The sequence below is a fragment of the Hippopotamus amphibius genome, chromosome 1, assembly GCF_030028045.1.
Source record: "Hippopotamus amphibius kiboko isolate mHipAmp2 chromosome 1, mHipAmp2.hap2, whole genome shotgun sequence".
Taxonomy (NCBI): Eukaryota; Metazoa; Chordata; class Mammalia; order Artiodactyla; family Hippopotamidae; genus Hippopotamus; species Hippopotamus amphibius.
The window spans coordinates 34,223,375-34,241,002 of NC_080186.1; the positions used below are offsets into that span (position 1 = coordinate 34,223,375).

The 17,628-nt window shown below is 34.9% G+C and overlaps 1 protein-coding gene across 2 annotated transcripts in view; it reads left to right on the forward strand.

The window, feature by feature from the left end:
- CCDC30 (coiled-coil domain containing 30) overlaps positions 1 to 17,628 on the forward strand; it is a 125,659-nt gene that overhangs the window by 17,444 nt on the left and 90,587 nt on the right. For both annotated transcript variants that reach the window (XM_057707378.1, XM_057707387.1), the window contains exons 6-8: positions 6,040 to 6,129; positions 7,806 to 7,959; positions 12,874 to 12,945. In XM_057707378.1, coding sequence (XP_057563361.1) covers positions 6,040 to 6,129; positions 7,806 to 7,959; positions 12,874 to 12,945 — 316 coding nt within the window. The remainder of the gene's footprint in view (positions 1 to 6,039; positions 6,130 to 7,805; positions 7,960 to 12,873; positions 12,946 to 17,628) is intronic.

Below are 17,628 nucleotides of genomic sequence, written 5' to 3' on the forward strand. Positions count from 1 at the left end.
ATTCCCACTTCTATTTTGTTTAAGCTAATGTTGTAATTTACCTGAACATGAGGTGATCAGTAGAGTCACTTTTTTGTAGAAATTGACAGGCTGACTCTAAAATTAATAAGGAAATGCAAAGGAACTAAAATAGCCAAAAAAACTTTGAAAAAGAAGAACAAATTGGAAGATACACACTTCCTGCTTTCAAAACTTACCACCAAGCTGCAGTAATCAAGAAAGTACCGTATTGGTGTAAAGGCAGATGCACAGATCAATGGAACAGAATAAAGAGTCTAGAAATAGACCCACACCTATATGGTAGCTTGATTTTCAACACAAGTGCCAAGGTAATTTAATGGGGAAAAGATATGCTTTTCCACAAACGATGCTAGAACAATTGGATAAACATATGCAAAATACAAAAAAATAAAAAACAAAACCCTCAACTCTATTGAGGTTCCCTTCCCCACTGGTAAAGGAGGGAGTCCCTACCCTAAATACTATGAGATAGCTGAACACAGTGACACCAAGCATCGAACAGAGATGTGATTGATAGTTTATTATTTAGATAGACTCACAGCCCAGGGGAGGACACTGCCTGTCATGCAGGGACACAGGGGTTGTACTCAGGAATGGAGTGAACTCAGAGGGGCCATGGGAGACAGACTTTGTAGTCCCAGTAGGTTGGGGTGCCCCCTGGTTCCCATGGGAGGTTATGACTGGCTTGTTGAAAAAATTCCGTGGGTTGGCAGCGAAATGGTAGTCATTAGGGTGAGGACCGGGTAGAACATAGCTGTTCTGGCTGATAATAAGGGAACTAGCTGGCTGGGAAATCTTTCCCGTTGGATGGGGGCATATCTGGCAAAAGCAGGGGAATTCATGGTTAGGCTTTTGGTGCACTGCGAGGTACAATGGTGTCAAGATAACACATGAAATTTAGGCCTTACAATACATTTATCCTATACCATATACAAAAATTCACTCGAAATGGTTCATAGAATCATGGAGGAGATAAAATTTACAGAAGAACATCTTAGTGACCTTGGGTTTGGCATGATTTTTATAAGACAGGAAAAGCACAGAGTATAAAACAAAAAATTGGACTTCATAAAAATTCAGAACCTTTACTCTTCAAAAGACAAAAATAAAAGAGCAAGCCACAGACTGGGAGATAATTTTTTTTAAAAATATATCCAACAACAACAACAAAAATATATCCAACAAAAGCTTTGTATTTATATATATAAATAAATCTTATAACTCAATAATAATAACACATACAATCCAATTAAAAAATGGACAAAAATGGACTTAAAACTGCACCAAAGAAGATACACAAATGGTAAACACATAAAAAGATGCTTAACTTCATATATTATTAGGAAAACATGAATGGCTAAAATTAAAGACTAACCATATCAAGTATTGGTAACAATGTAAAGCTATTGGAATTCTCATATCCTACTGATGGGAATATAAAATGATATCACCACTTTGGAAACTAGATTAGCATCGCCTTAAAAAGTTAAACATACACCTGTCACATAACCTTGCCGGTCCACGCCTAGGAATATACCCAACAGAAGTGAAAGCATGTGCCCACATAAAGACTTATACATGTTATAGCAACTTTAATTGTAATAGCCCTAAACTAGAATCAGCTCAAATGTTCATCAACAGGTAAGTGTATAGATCCATAGAATGGAATATTACTTGATAATAAAAAGAGCAAATATGCAACAAAACAGATGAATCTCAAAAGAATCATCTGAGTGAAATAAGCCAGACCAAAAAGAGTACATAGTCTATGATTCCATTTGTATAAAGCAGTAGAAAATGCAGCCTAATAAATATATAGTAACAGAAACAGATCAGTGGTTGCCTAGGGACAGTGTTAGGGGAGGAAACAATTATAAGGAAGTATAGGAAACTTTTAAGGGTGATGAATATTTTTATTATCTTGATTGTGCTGTTGGTTTCACGGATGGATACATGTAAAAAAATAGGTACACTGCAAATATGTTTATTATATATCAGTTATACCTTTAAAAAGATTTTTAAAGAAGATTTTTCAAAGATCTTGTTATTATGAAATGTAACTTGTAAAAATTTCATTGCCTCCCTAATTATATTTTAATAGGCCAATATTGAATTAACCTGTGGATAAAGTAGATGAGAGAATCATTCCAACCAAAGTGGGGCCACATAAGGTGACTTGGAAGTCCAAAGAATTTTGCAAGGCTTGGTCTATATACTAATTACATTTTACCTAACATTTGCTTTTATTTTGTTGGTTTTCTGACTTAATACAGGCACTTAGTAGAAACAGATTCAAATAGTATAAAATTGAATGAAAAATGAATTGTCTCACCCCAAATCCTCAGTTCCATATTCCTAAACTACCACTGCCAACAATTTTTATTTATCTTTCCAGAAAATGCTCATCTTCTTAAAATACAAATTATGTTCCTTTGTGCATATTGTTTTCACTTTCTATATTAGTGTATATAGAGTTGCCTTAGTCTTTTTGACAACATATACTCTTTTGAATGGATGTATCAAAATTTATTTAGCCACTTTATTGTTGCATGGGGCAAAGGACAAAGGGATGACATTTAATGCCAAGAATAATCAAAGATTTAAAAACACACATTGTGGAATATAACAACATATGTGCAGAAAATGATAAAATTTAAAAAAATACAGTTTGATAGATAGTTATTCAACAAGTACCCATGTGACCACGGGTACTGTTAGGAATACAATCTTGCCAACTCCCTAGAAGCTTCCCTTTCTGATCACAACCCCCTTCCTCCCCACAAAGGTGTGCATCCCTAAATAATATATTTAGTAGTTTAGTTTTGTCTATTTTTGAACATTACGCACAAGGAATCAACTTTGGGAATTGCTTTTTTGTAAAACATTGTATTATTTATTTTTAATTAGCTTGTCATTACTATATATCATTCCATTGTGTGAATATATGGCATGAGACTATCCATTCTAAGTGGGTTTGGGTTATTTCCAATTTATATTTATTATGAATGTAGTATAATCTGTCAGTTATGCTGCTATGAATATTGTGATATATGCACATGCACTTGTGTAGGGTATATACCTAGAATTAGATTTAGGGGATTATAGAGAGTTTAGATCTGCAGCTTTACCAGCTAATGTCAAACTGTCTCCTTAAGTAGTGGTACCAGTTTATACTGGTACCAATAAATAGTGCATGAGAGTGCCTTTGCTCCTCACCAGCACTTGATGTTGTCAGACTTTTAAATTTTTGCTAGACTACTGGGTGCATAATGGTATCTCATGTTGGTTTTAATTAGCATTTCCCTGATTGCTAGTGAACTTAGTATGGTTATTTGTCATTTGTATTTCCCTATTTGTTAGTGTTTACTCAGGTCTTTTGTCCATTTAAAAATTGAGTTGTCTTTTTCTTGCTGATTTATAGGAATTCTCTATGTTCTGGTTTGAAGTCTTTTATTGATTATGTGTGTCACAGATACTTTTTTCTCACTTCGTGGTTTGTCTTTTTAATTTTTTTTGAGTAAGTTTATTGTTACTTAAAAACGATCACATTATGGTCACATAAATAACATATTTTTAAGTGAAAAATAACTTTCCCAAAACAAACATTTACTGAGAAAAGTGACAATTGTTTTATTTTTTGGGGGGGGGGACTCTAAATGTCTCACCGAACAGAAGACAATTGGATTCTCATATTTATCTCTTCATTCACTCTGTTGTGATGTATGGTTTGAATTCGAGTATGTACAAAGGAAATCTGGCCTTGGATAGGTTTATTGTTAGAAAGGAGAAGAATGTTTTATATCCTTTTGACATAATGATGGATATTTTTTATTACTACACTAGAACTTGACACATGTATGGAATGTCAACCCATACTGATGGAGTTTAACGTAACTCTGTTGCAATTTAAATGACTTTTCCCTCCATACATGATTTTGTAACATCATTTGGAAAATATTAGCTTAGTCTGAGTTATGCAGATCTTCCAAATGTTGACACAGTATCCAAAATTAATACTCATTAACATCTTATCGGAAAGTATTTATTGAGAACTGTCACACTTAGGGTGGCAAGTATAAGTTTTATAGATTTCTAATATTCTCTTGAAAGCTTAAATTTTATCATCAGCAACAAATACTTTCATCTTTTTTTCTTTTCTTTTTCCTCTTTTTTAAAAAATTTTTATTGGAGTATAGTTGCTTTACAATATTGTTAGTTTATACTGTACAGCAAAGTGAATCACTACAGAGCATTGAAAGCCCAGGCACAGCAATGAAGACCCAATGTGGCCAATAAATAAATTAATTAATTTTTAAAAATTATCAATCATTTGTTTTTCTGTCCTGTTTAAGAAATCCTTGCCTTCTGGGGTTTTTGGTTGTATTGAATCTATAAATCAATTTAAGAGGAATGGACTATCTTAAAATATTGATATTATTTGTCATCATGAAATATCTCTCCATTTATTTTTTAATGCATATAAAGTTTTATAATTTTCCACACAAAATCTTGCACATTTTTTGTTATATTTATTGCTAGGTAGTTCATATTTTTGGATGCTATTACTAGTAAATGCTATATTTTTTTAAGAATTTAATTTTCTAACGATTGCTAGTATTAAAAGTGTAATTATTTTTATATATTGACTATAGCTACCAATGTTGCTAAAATTTCTCATTCATCATAATAATTTATTTGAAGTTTTAAAATTTTTCTACCTGTATAGTCATATCTGAGAATAATGATACTTTTGTTTATTCCATTCCAATCTTTATTTCTTTTATGTGTTTATTTATTTATTTTTATTTTTTTATAAATTTATTTATTTATTGGCTGTGTTGGGTCTTTGTTTCTGGGAGCAGGCTTTCCCTAGTTGCGGTGAGCGGGGGCTACCCTTTGTTACAGTGCTCGGGCTTCTCATTATGGCGGCTTCTCTTGTTGCGGAGCATGGGCTCTAGGCTCTCGGGCTTCAGTAGTTGTGGCTCGAGGGCTCAATAGTTGCGGCTCGCGGGCTCTAGAGTTCAGGCTCAGTAGTTGTGGTGCACGGGCTTAGTTGCTCTGCGGCATGTGGGATCTTCCCAGACCAGAGATCAAACCCGTGTCCCTTACACTGGCAGGCAGATTCTTAACCACTGCGCCACCAGGGAAGTCCCCCAATTTTTATTTCTTTTAATTCTTTTACTTACCTCACTATACTGGCTAGGATCTCTGGTATTATCTTGAACAGCAGACATACTTCTCTTGTTAATGATATCAGAGAAAAAGTATTCAGTAATTCACTAGTATGATGTTTGATTAAGAGTTTGGGTTTTTTTTTTAATGATACCCTTTGTCAGGTTAAGAAAGTTCTCTTTTATTCCTAGTTTATTAAGAGCTTTTATTAGGAATTAATGTTAGTTTATAAAATGTTTTTTCTATAGCAGTTGAGATGATGAAGCAGTTTTCTTAATATGAGAATTTCATTGATTAATTTTTCTAATGTTAAACCTATCTTGCATTCCTGGAATAAATTCAACTTGTTCATGATATGTTATACTTTCTAAATATTATAGATTCAGTTTGATAAATTTTTGTTTGTTTTTGCATCTATGTTTACGAGTGAAATTGCCCTGTGATTTTTCTTTTTGTATTATCGTTGTCAGGTTTTAATATCAAGGTCTGGCTAGCCAGTGTTAGCCAATCTTTTTTGCATTATTGCCTCCATAATGAGACTTTTTAGATAATTTTTTCTATCACTCCCCCATGAAATTTTAATGGCACCGATATCAAGTCATTCTAATTATGTAGTGTATGCTTCTGAGCTTTGTACTTGAAACGGTAAGATTTTTCTCTCTAGGAATCAGTTTGCGCTGCCTCGGGGGCAATATTGTCTCATTGAGAGTGCATGGTCTAGCCTCATAAAATGGATTAGACTGTGCTCCCTCTTTTTTTACGTGGTTATTTTTAAAAATTTAAATGACATTTTTATTCATGAAGCTGATTGCTGTAATTTTCATTCACCTCTTAATATTTACTCAGGAGAAATTTGAACAAACCTACCAGCCTCTGCAAAGGGAACATCAGAAACATCAAGAACCTGTGCATCAGTCTAAAAATAATCTGAGTGAGGTAAGAAAAAATTACAATCTTTTACTTAATAATAGTAGCCAGTTACAAGGTAGCTTTTACCTTGGAAGTATTTTGTTTGAATATATTAAAATGTATAAATCCATGCTGTATAAGATACCAGTTGTGCATAAGAGTGTTATAAACACATGGCAAAAATTTGGGAAGAAGAAAAATCAATCACCCATTTAACATGATAGCTGATTTTTATTGAATGTATCAAAACTTAAACAATCAGGACTTCCTAGGTGGCGCAGTGGTTAAGAATCCACCTGCCAATGCAGGGGACACAGGTTCCATCCCTGCTCCAGGAAGATCCCACATGCCGCAGAGCAGCTAAGCCCATGTGCCGCAACTATTGAGCCTGCACTCTAGTTCCCATGAGCCACAACTATTGAGCCAGTGTGCCGCAACTACTGAAGCCCGTGTGAAGTGTGCTCCACAACAAGAGAAGCCACCACCATAAGGAGCCTTCACACCACAATGAAGAGTAGCTCCTGCTCGCCACAACTACAGAAAGTCCCTGTGCAGCAAGGAAGACCCAACACAGCCAATTAATTAATTAATTAATTAAAAAATAAAACTTAATCAATATGTGTTATGTCCTTTGAAAAATCACCTTGGGACAGTACACACTTATTCCTAAATATGTTTGGAGCTTCTTTTGGGGGGAGTCCTTTGGACTGTATAATGCATTATTTTAAATATAATTAATTCTCTTTGTGGAAATTATTTTTTGATCTGGGGAAATGTTATTAAGAGCAAAATCCAGTGAATAAAGTACGAGTATATATAGAGAATTTAACAATGGGAAGTAACCCAAGATAAATATATATGGATGAAACTGGATCTCAACCACAGTATTATTTTCAGTAACAAACATTGCAAACTAGCAAAATGTTGAAATGATTATATAAATTATGCTGCACCCACTGGAACATTATATAGCCTTTAAAAATCATCATTACAAAATCCATACGGCAATATAGAAAAATGTTCCTCATGTAATGTTAAATGAAAAAGCCAGACAGAAACTTGTACATAGATTACGGTTATGACTATGTAAAAAATGTACGTAAATAAAAAATACTGCAAGGAAATAGACCAGTAAAGTAAAAGTAGTTTTGTTATGTAGATGGTATTTGGTTGTTTTTTAGAGAAATTTATTAATGTGTATATTCATATAAAATAAATACATATCTTGGGGATCAAAGCAAAATATAATTGAGATTGAATTTCTTGCTTAGTTTTTAAAATGCTTTGAAAGTAATTGTAGGAGAGGTGCTCTAAGCATGATTTGAGCCTTAATCGTGTACATACCTTGAAATGAGATGAAATACCTTAGGTAAAGGCATTTTATAAACTGTATTTAATTACCATATAAATAAGAAGTATTTTCACTCTCTTTGCCCAGATGATAATTTTTATTATTAAATTTCTATCATATAACCATAATCTCTTAAATATGTTAGGTTTGAACCTTGTGAAATTGCACATTTATAGGTTAAAAACAATCAGATATCACCAGTTTTATATGGTTCAACCTAATACAAGAAATGCATATAAATATTTTGTTTGCTACTCTTCTTTACTGGCTTTCAAACATTTATAGGTAATAGCGCAATGTCATAAGGGTATATTTACTTTTTGATGTACTACTAACAATGATTTTATTTCAGTTCCATAATGAAGACCCAGAAAAAGATAAAATAACAAAAAGCTGCAGAGAGAGAGATATGGAACAAGTAGCAAGGAGGTTAGGGATGGCCCATGAAGAGATCCGAAGGCTCACTGATGAACTGCAAGGGAAGGAGAAGGAACAGAGTAAATTAGGTAAGCTGTGGTTACAGATGAACGTGTCTAACCGTGTTTTAAGCATAATGATCCTACTCAGGGTGGAACACAAGTGCATTGAGAAAAAATCTTTTAAGATAAACACAAAAAAAGTCTAATATACAGCCTCATTTTCTACAGTGTCCAGAAATTTTTATTGACGCATCGCATAACATACCTACCACAAAGTGTACAACTCCAATATCTACACCACCCTGTGCAAGAAATTCCTAGCACTCTGGAAGCCCTATTTCTTCTTCCAATGTCTACATATTCTCTCCTCCCCAAAAGTAATGACTATCCTAACTTTGGAGGTTATTTCTGAGTTTTGACTACAGGGAGTATGCATTCTTCAGTTTGTTTCTTTCATTCAAGCTTATGTTTGTGAGATTCACTTATGTTGTTGCCTGTAGCAGTAGTTTTTTCACTCTTGTTGTTTATACCCTAGCATTCCATTGAATAAACCTACTCAATTTATTCTATTTATCCATTCAATCGTTGATAGACATTTATGTTGTGTCCAGTTGTGCTCTATTATGAATTGTGTTGCTATGAGTATTCTTGTCCTTATCTGTACATTTCTTATCATGATATACCTAAGAGTGTAATTATTAGGTCGAAGGGTTATGGGTTTGTTCTACTTTGGTAGATTACTGCCATGCTGTCTAATAAATAGTTGTATTAATTTAAGCTTTCCTAAGTTGTAGATGAGATTTTGGCTGCTTCACATTCTTTGTCAGTACTTGGTATAGTCAGTCTTATTAGTTTTACCTTTTCTGATGAGTACGTGGTAGTATTTAATTGTGGCTTTACTTTGCATTTCCCTGACGCTAATGATGTTGAAAATCCTTTCGTATGTTAGTTGTTGTTGTTATTGCTCATTTAGTTATACTGTTTTGTGAAGTTCCTGCTCAAGTCTTGTGCATATTTTTCTATTGGGTTGTATCTTTTTGTTTTGTAGGAGTTTATTAATTTGTAGAAGTTTTCTATATATTCTGGATATGAGCCAGAATTGGTTATAAATGTCATGCTGAGTTTTTTTTTTTTGCAATATAGAAATGCTAATATTTATCAATGTCAGATTTAACTAAGTTATTCTTTAAGCCTTCTGGGTTTTCATGTGTAAATCCTTTCCTACATCACTACAAGGTTATTGAAAATGGTCTCCTCTGGGTTTTTTTTTTAGTGCTTTTATGGATTTATTATTTATGTTTCAATATTTGATTTATTTATAATTTATTTTAGTATGAAGTTTAAATTTTTAAAATGATTCTCTTTCTATATTTATAATTTGCAATAATTAAAGAAATTAGACTGATTCTTTTTCAAATGCAGTATATAGGTTACTTTAGGATCATATCTTAAAAATGATAGATGTGGGACTTCCTAGGTGGCGCAGTGGTTGAGAATCTGCCTGCCAATGCAAGGGACATGGGTTCGATCCCTGACCCAGGATGATACCACATGCCGTGGAGCAACTAAGCCCATGCACCACAACTATAAAAAAAAAAAAAAAAAAAAGATAGATGTATAAAACAATTATGATTCTGCCAAATGGGTTGTGGAGTTAAAAACAAAGAATATCAGGAGGGTTGAGATTTTGTTAAGAATGCATTTTAAACAGTGAACACAAATGACCTTCTCAGAATGATGGAAAATTGGGCTAACGGGTACACAATTGTGTATGTTTGTTAAATTCATCAAATTATACACGTAAAAGGATGAATTTTATTGTATGCAAAGTATACCTCAAGAAACCCAATTAGAAAAAAGAAGAAATCTGGCCTTGTGAGGCTGATGAGAAGCAGTCTGCTACTTGCAAGACAGAAGGAGAAAGGAAAAAGCAGGACACCCGTTACATTTAGTTACACTTGAATGCAGTGGAACACATTCCCATAGCACTCTCTTCCCTCAGCACCTGGTTGGTCTGGTGGATCCTAAACTATCAATTGAAAACTGGCCTCACAGTGAGTATCCCCAGGGGACTGCTGGGATGCTGAATTAGCAAGTCCTTCTAAAATATCATATGCAGTGTCAGTGTGGGCCTTATGTGTTACTTCTTGAATCATCCGTCAATTTATAGCCAGAATTTATTCCTAGGTATATGTGTTCCATCATAGTGTTTCCCAAGTATTAGCCTACTTCTTTCAACAAACTCTCTTTTAAATGAAGGACTGTTTTAGTTTATTTTCTAGCTCTGTCTATATCACATCCAAAAACTGGATGCGAACAAGAATTTTTGGACAATAATAAAAATATTTTTCAAGAATAAAAAAGAATTCATGCCAAATATTTATTTATTCTTCAATAAATAAATTAAAAGAAAAAGATGAATTTTTAAAGGTTTGAAGGAATTATTAACCAAATTAATGTGTGGCCTTCACTGGATTCTGATTCAAACAGATTTTTTAACATTTATGAAACAATTGGAAATTTGAATGCTAATCGGCCGTTTTTATTAAGGAATTCTTGTTAAATTTCTCTAATTACACGTAATGGTATTGAGTTTATATTTTAAAAGAGTCCTTATCTTTTAGATATACATAGTGAAATATTTATTGATGAATGATATGATGTGCGGGAGATGCATCTAAATAACACAGGCCCCTACCTCACACCTACGCAAAAATTAACTCAAAATGGACCACAAAGCTAAATGTAAAGAGTTAAAACTAAAATGCTCAGAAAAAAACATAGGAATAAATCCCGATGGTCTGGGTTTAGGCAATCATATGTTAGATGTAACACCAAACATAAAAGTGATAAGGCAAAACCTAATAAACTGTACTTAATCAAAATTTAAAATTTCTATGCATCAAAAGATACCAACAAGAAAGTGAAAAGACAGACTACAGACTGAGAGAAATCATATGTTTGATGCAGGATTCAGAATATATGAAGAATTCTTATGTATTCTTTTATATTATTATAAAAAGATGCCCCAATTTTAAAATGAACAAAATATTTGAGTAGGCATTTCTTTAGAGTAGGTATATGAATGGCCAGTAGGCACATGAAAAGATGTTGAACATCATTGGTCATTAGGGGAGTGCAAATTAAAACTACAGAGAGAGCCTACTTCACATCCATTAGAATGGCTATCATAAAAAAGACAATGACAAGTGTTGGTAAGGATGTGGAGAAATTGGAACCTTGCTGATGGGAATGTAAAATGATACAGATACTTTGGAAAACAATTTGGCAGTTTCTCAAGGTGTTAAATGTAAAATTAGCACGTGACCCAGCAATTCCACTCCTAAGTGACCCAGGAGAAATGAAGATGTATATCCACTCAAAAACTTGTATGAGAAATTAACATTGTAAGTCAACTATATTCAATAAATAAATTAAAAAAAAAAAAGGCTTGCATGTGAATGTTCAGAGCGCTGTTATTTACAGTAGCCAAAACATAGAAACTCAAACATCTGTCATTTGGTGAGTGGATAAACTAACTATGGTATAGCCATCCTGTGCAGAAAATAGTTAACACAGAAGACTTGACAGTGCTATCCTTAGAAGGTCCTGCTTGTCAGGTTAACCCTTGGCTAGGCTCTGGGAATTTGAATTTGGGGTAGGTTCCCACCAGTCCCCAACTTATGATAGTGGCTCACTGTGCCTGTCCTGTTTGTACAAACAATGTGGTTTATGTTGAAAACCTGCTTTCCTTCTGAGAGTCTGAAATTTTATGTCCTAGGCAGAAGGTGGTATCTATGTAAACAGCCCCCAATAAAAACTTTGGCCACCAAGTCTGTAATGAATTTTCCTGGTAGACAACATTTCACACGAATTGTCAATTTGTTGCTGGAGAAATTAAGCACATCCTGTGTGACTCCGCTGGGAGAAGACTCTCGGAAGCTTGTCTCTGATTTCCTCTGGACTTTGCCTCATGTACCTTTTCTATATGATTGGGAATGATCTCTTATAAGATTCATATTGGTCTCTTCTGGGAGATTCCTCAACTTGCCATTATAGGACACCTATCAGCCATATCATTGGTGATGAGTAGACCACAGGAGGCAAAGTAATAAAATCTTAATTAGAGAACCCAAATCCAATAGACTTCAATGCCCTATATTTATTCCCTATGCCATTCTGCTATCCTCATAAAATTCTTGAATGATACCAAAAGATATTTCCTGAAATTTTACTATTTTGCTATTTCTAGGAATTACTGGTAAAATTCTAAATATTATTAATTGCAGGAATTAATTTTAAGTATTTCTGTGTGTAATTTCTTTTTGCTAAACTGGTAGTACCATGCTTGAAACCTTTCAGCTGTTCCTGTTGTTTACAGTGGTGCAAACTCTTCAGCATAGAATCTGGTTAGGGAAACAGGGAAAGATTACAAGATCAGATGATATCAGGGATAGGGATAAATATAAGGTGTAGTAGGAACATTAAGAGGGTAATCTGGAAAAGCTTCCTGAAGGAGGTGACATTTATGCAGAAACTCAAAGGACAGCCATCAGAAAAAAGAAACTGTTCCAAAGAGAAAGAGAGTAATTTTCTTTAATTAATTAATTAAATTTATTTATTGGCTGCGTTGGGTCTTCATTACTGCAAACAGGCTTTCTTTAGTTGCTGCGAGCAGGGGCTATTCTTCGTTGTAGTGGCATCTTTTATTGTGGAGCACAGGCTCTAGGTGCATGGGCTTTAATAGTTGCGGCACACAGGCCCAATAGTTGTGGCTCACGGGCTCTAGAGCACAGGCTCAGTAGTTGTGGCACATGGGCTTAGTTGCTACATGGCATATGGAATCTTCCCAGAGCAGGGCTTGAACCCATATCCCCTGCATTGGCAGGCAAATTCTTAACCACTGTGCTACCTAGGAAGTCCAAGAGAGTCATTTGAAATTTGATTATTACACTAATCGTTTGCTCCTTACACAAATATTTTGTTCTTTTTTTCTTTTAGATTCTGCACTTAAGAAGGCTCAACTAGAAATTGAGAAATTGAAGGAAAATTTGATAAAACTGAAAGAAAATGGTGAGTTGTTTTAGCAGACATAGCAATATATAATAATAAAACATTAAACAATAACATAGGGACTTCCCTGGTGGCCAAGTGGTTAAGACTTCACCTTCCAATGCAGGGGGTGCGGGTTCGATCCCTGGTCGGGGAGCTAAGATCCCACATGCGTCATGGCCAAAAAAAAACAAAACATAAAACAGAAGCAATATTGTAACAAATTCAATAAAGATGTTTAAAATGGGAGACATAAAAAAAATTTTTAATAATATAATTTTTGTTAGGTAACATTTAAAAATATTTAATAGTTATAATAATAATATTACTATTTCCACTGCTATTACTATTGCTACAACTTGTTGCTTACTAACAGGTACTCTGCCAGGTATTTTACATGCATTACCTCTAACCCTAACAACAGTGCCAAATTATGAGTATTATTATCCCCATTTCATAGATAAAGAAATCGAGCCTTGACAAGGTTAAATGAATTATCCAATAGCTACATTAAGTATTAGAGCTGGTATTTGAATCCATAAATGTCTGACTGCAAAACCTTTGGTCAACACAAACAATATGTATTTTACTGGGACCACTGAGATCAAGACACCTTATAATGCATTTAACAACAGCTCACACACATTTGTTCACTGGGAAGCCGGTAGCTTGGGATAAGTGGTGATCACATTAGTTAATCTGGCCCTAGCGTGGCTGTGTATAAATGATACCAGCTACAAATAATATAATATTTGAGTGTTATAATGGTAGTAACTACAAAAATAATTTAAAATATGTTTACTGATTTTAAATAATTATAAAACTAGGTTTATTTACCCTGTGATATTGTGATTTATAATAGGAAACATGTATTTGGTCTTCATCCCTGCTTCTGGCAGCAAGCCCCCAAACCCTTGGAATTTCCTTAGTGGTAAGAGCAATAAGGGTGTCTTTCATCACAGTAATGAGGACTTTCGGAAAGCCCCTAGGTAACCAAAGGATGGGAGTTTCCAGGGGAGCCAATCGGGAGATTAGACGGTTGAAACTTTCAGTTCCACCCTCCGCCCACCCCTCCATAACTCCAACCCTTCTGTGTCTCCACCCTCACCTCCTAGGAGGGGAGAGGGGCTGCAGAATAAGTTCAATCACCAGTGGCCAGTGATTTAATCATTCGTGCCTATGTAATGAAGCTTTCATAGAAACCCAAAGAAGAGGGTTCAGAGAGCTTCCGGGTGGGTGAACACATGGAGATTTGGGGAGCATGGAGCCCTCAGGAAGGGCATGGAAGGTCTGCACCCCTTTCTCCAGACCTTACCCTATGCATCTCTTCCATTTAGCTATTTCTGAGTTACATTCTTTTATAATAAACTGGTAATCTAGTAAATAAAATGTTTTGCTGAGTTCTGTGAGCTGCTTTAACAAAGTAATCAAACCCAGGCTTCCCTAGTGGCACAGGGGTTAAGAATCCGCCTGCGAATTCTAGGGACAGGGGTTCGAGCCCTGGTCCGGGAAGATCCCACATGCCATGGAGCAACTAAGCCCGTGTGCCACAACTACTGAGCCTGTGCTCTAGAGCCTGTGAGACACAACTATTGAGCCCACGTGCCACAACTACTGAAGCCTGCGTGCCTAGAGCCTGTGCTCCGCAACAAGAGAAGCCACATCAGTAAGAAGCCTGTGCACCACAACAAAGAGTAGGGCCCCCCACCCCCACTCCACTCTCCGCAACGAAGAGTAGCCCCAGCTCTCTACAACTACAGAAAGCCTGCGTACAGCAACAAAGACCCAACACAGCCAAAATAAATAAATAAATAAATACAATTATAAAAAACAAACAAAAAACAAATTAATCAAACCCAAGGCAGAGGTCATGAGAATCTCTGATTTATAAACAATCAGTCAGAAGCACAGGTAACAACCTGCCCTTGTGATTGGCATCTGAAGCGGAAAGCAGTCTTATGGGACTGAACCCTTAACCTGTGGAATCTGATGCTATCTCCACATAGATAGCATCAGAATTGAGTTGAACTGCAGAACACCCAGGTGGTATTGGAGAATTACTTGGATATGTGGGGGAAAAAAACATATACGTTATAATTGATGATCAGGATTGTTTGAAAAATATATGAATATATTTATAAAATGAACACTGCTTTCTTAGTAACTGACAGAGCAAGAAAACAAAATCAGTAAGCATATAGAAGACCTAATAACACTACTAACCAACATGACATCATCGATAATTATAGAGAACTCCACCTGGAGTGTTATATTCTTTTCAAGTACACGTGGAACATTTACAAAAATAGGCCATCACCATAAAATGAATTTCTGCAGAACTGAAATCTTACAAATTATTCTGACCATAATAGAATTAAACTAAAAAGCAGTAACAGAAGTATGTTTAGAAAATCGCCAAATATTTGGAAATTAAATAAGATACTTATAAATTGCCATGCCTTCCGAGAATAAATTACAAGGGCTATCACAAAATATTTTCTATGAATTACCTTGAATAAAAATGAAAACATTGAACATATCAGTGTTTGTGGGTTGCATCTAAGCCAGTGCTTAAGAGGAAATTTATGCCTTTTAATGCTTATACCAGAAATCAAGAAAGGACTCAAAATAATCTAAGCTTCTACTTTAAAAACCCAGGATAAGAAATTAAATCCAAAGCAAGCAAAAAGAAGGAGATGTTTAAAATAAGGTTGAGGTCAATAAAATTAAAAACAGAACCAAAATAGAATACACTAGTGGAACAAAGAGATGGTTCTTTGGAAAGATCAATAATATTGGGGTAAACTTCTAACTGGATTGTTCACGAAAAAATGAGAGAAGATGCACATTACCAATATAAGTAATGACAGAGAGAACATTTCTACAGTTCAAAAAGATAATAAGGGAATATTTTGAGCAACTTTATGACAATAAATTTGATGACTGGGATAAGATGGACACATTCCTTGAAAGACACGAATTACCAAACTTCACTCAAGAAGAAATAGATAGCCGTAAAACTACCAAAGAAATTGAATTTATAGTTAAAAATCTTCCCATGAAGAAAACTCCAGGTTCAGATGGCTTCACTGGTGAATTCTAACAAACCTTTAAGAAGTAAATAACACTGATTTTACATAACCTCTTCCAGAAAAAGAAGAGAGAATATGTACTTCCCAGCTGTTAAGTGGTGAGCATTACCTTGGTGACAAAACCAAGGACATTACATTATCCCCAATGACCATAGAAGAACTTGTAAAAGTACAAAGAATAAGGAGTAATTTGTTGGGTAGTAAAATTAAATTGTGTTTATCTGCAACGGGTTGGCTAAAAAAGTGACCGCACAATGGATACTTTAATAAGAATGACATAGATCTTTGCTTTGTGCACTGACATGAATAGATGTCTAAGCAAGCTGTGGAGTAATACATGTAGTATAATGTTGTTTGGGTTTTATTTTTGTAGGATGTGTGTGTGCATATGTGTGTGGGTGGTCACAGGACTATATGAAGTGATACACACTAGTACGGCAGTAAAGTTGTGAATACACTGGGATAATTTTGTATAAGTTCTGCGTGGCTACTGCCCTGCATCTTCTAAGTGTCCACCACCTACCCCAACTGTCCCAGCTCCTTCCAGCCCCTCGTCTTTCCAGCCGCCAAAAGGATAATACTTGGCACAGCAGGACACTCTCTAGAACTCTGCTCCAGAGCTACATTCTTATTGATGAGGGTCCACGCTTTACCAGTTGTTAAATATTTTCAGTACAACCTTTGTCTATACATTAGAATATGCATATAAAAATTTTAAAGAATATTAGCCAAGTATTAACAACATTTTTTTGGGTCAGGGTGGATAAGGGTTGGATGAGAATATCCGCTCTGAACATAACTGTACAGCTTGATGGTTTTTTTTTTAAAACAGAAAGTCTGGGACTTCCCTTGTCGCACAGTGGTTAAGGCTTCGCGCTTCCAATGTAGGGGGCCCAGGTTCGATCCCTGGTCAGGGAACTAGATCCCACACGCATGCTGCAACTAAGAGTTCACGTGCCGCAACTAAGGACCCACATGCATGCCGCAGCTAAGAGTTTGCCTGCTGCAACTAAGACCTGGTGCAATCAAATAAAAATAAATATTAAAAAAATAAAATAGGCCATTATTCAACTGCGTTTTTAAGATTTGTGAAAATTAAAAATACTGGTAATATATAGTATAGAAAAATGGACAATGTCATTGTGAGAACATAGCTTTTGTACAGTCTTTTTGAAGAATAATTTGGCAGCCTCTCAAATATTTTTAAATGTACATGTCTTCTGATCCAGCTATCCCATTTTTTTCTGGGGATTTTTTTTTTTTTGGAAATAATGTCATAAGTACTTAGAGATTGGTGAACAAGGAAAATAATTTTAGAATTGTTTACAAGAATAAGCACTGGCAACAAACTTAAATCTTCATCAGTATGGGAAAATTGACACCAAAAAAAATGGCAATTTGGACAGTGGCATACTATGCAGAACAAAATGAGATAATGCAAAGCCAAATTGTGGTATATTAATAAGGTGGACTAACGAGTCAAGATGAATAATTAATGATAAAATACAGATGAATCCCCAAAATACTGTATATATGGAGTGAAAGAAGACTGACACAAACATATGTGTATTGTAAAATTTTATTCATATGAAAACCAAGAATGAGCAAAATT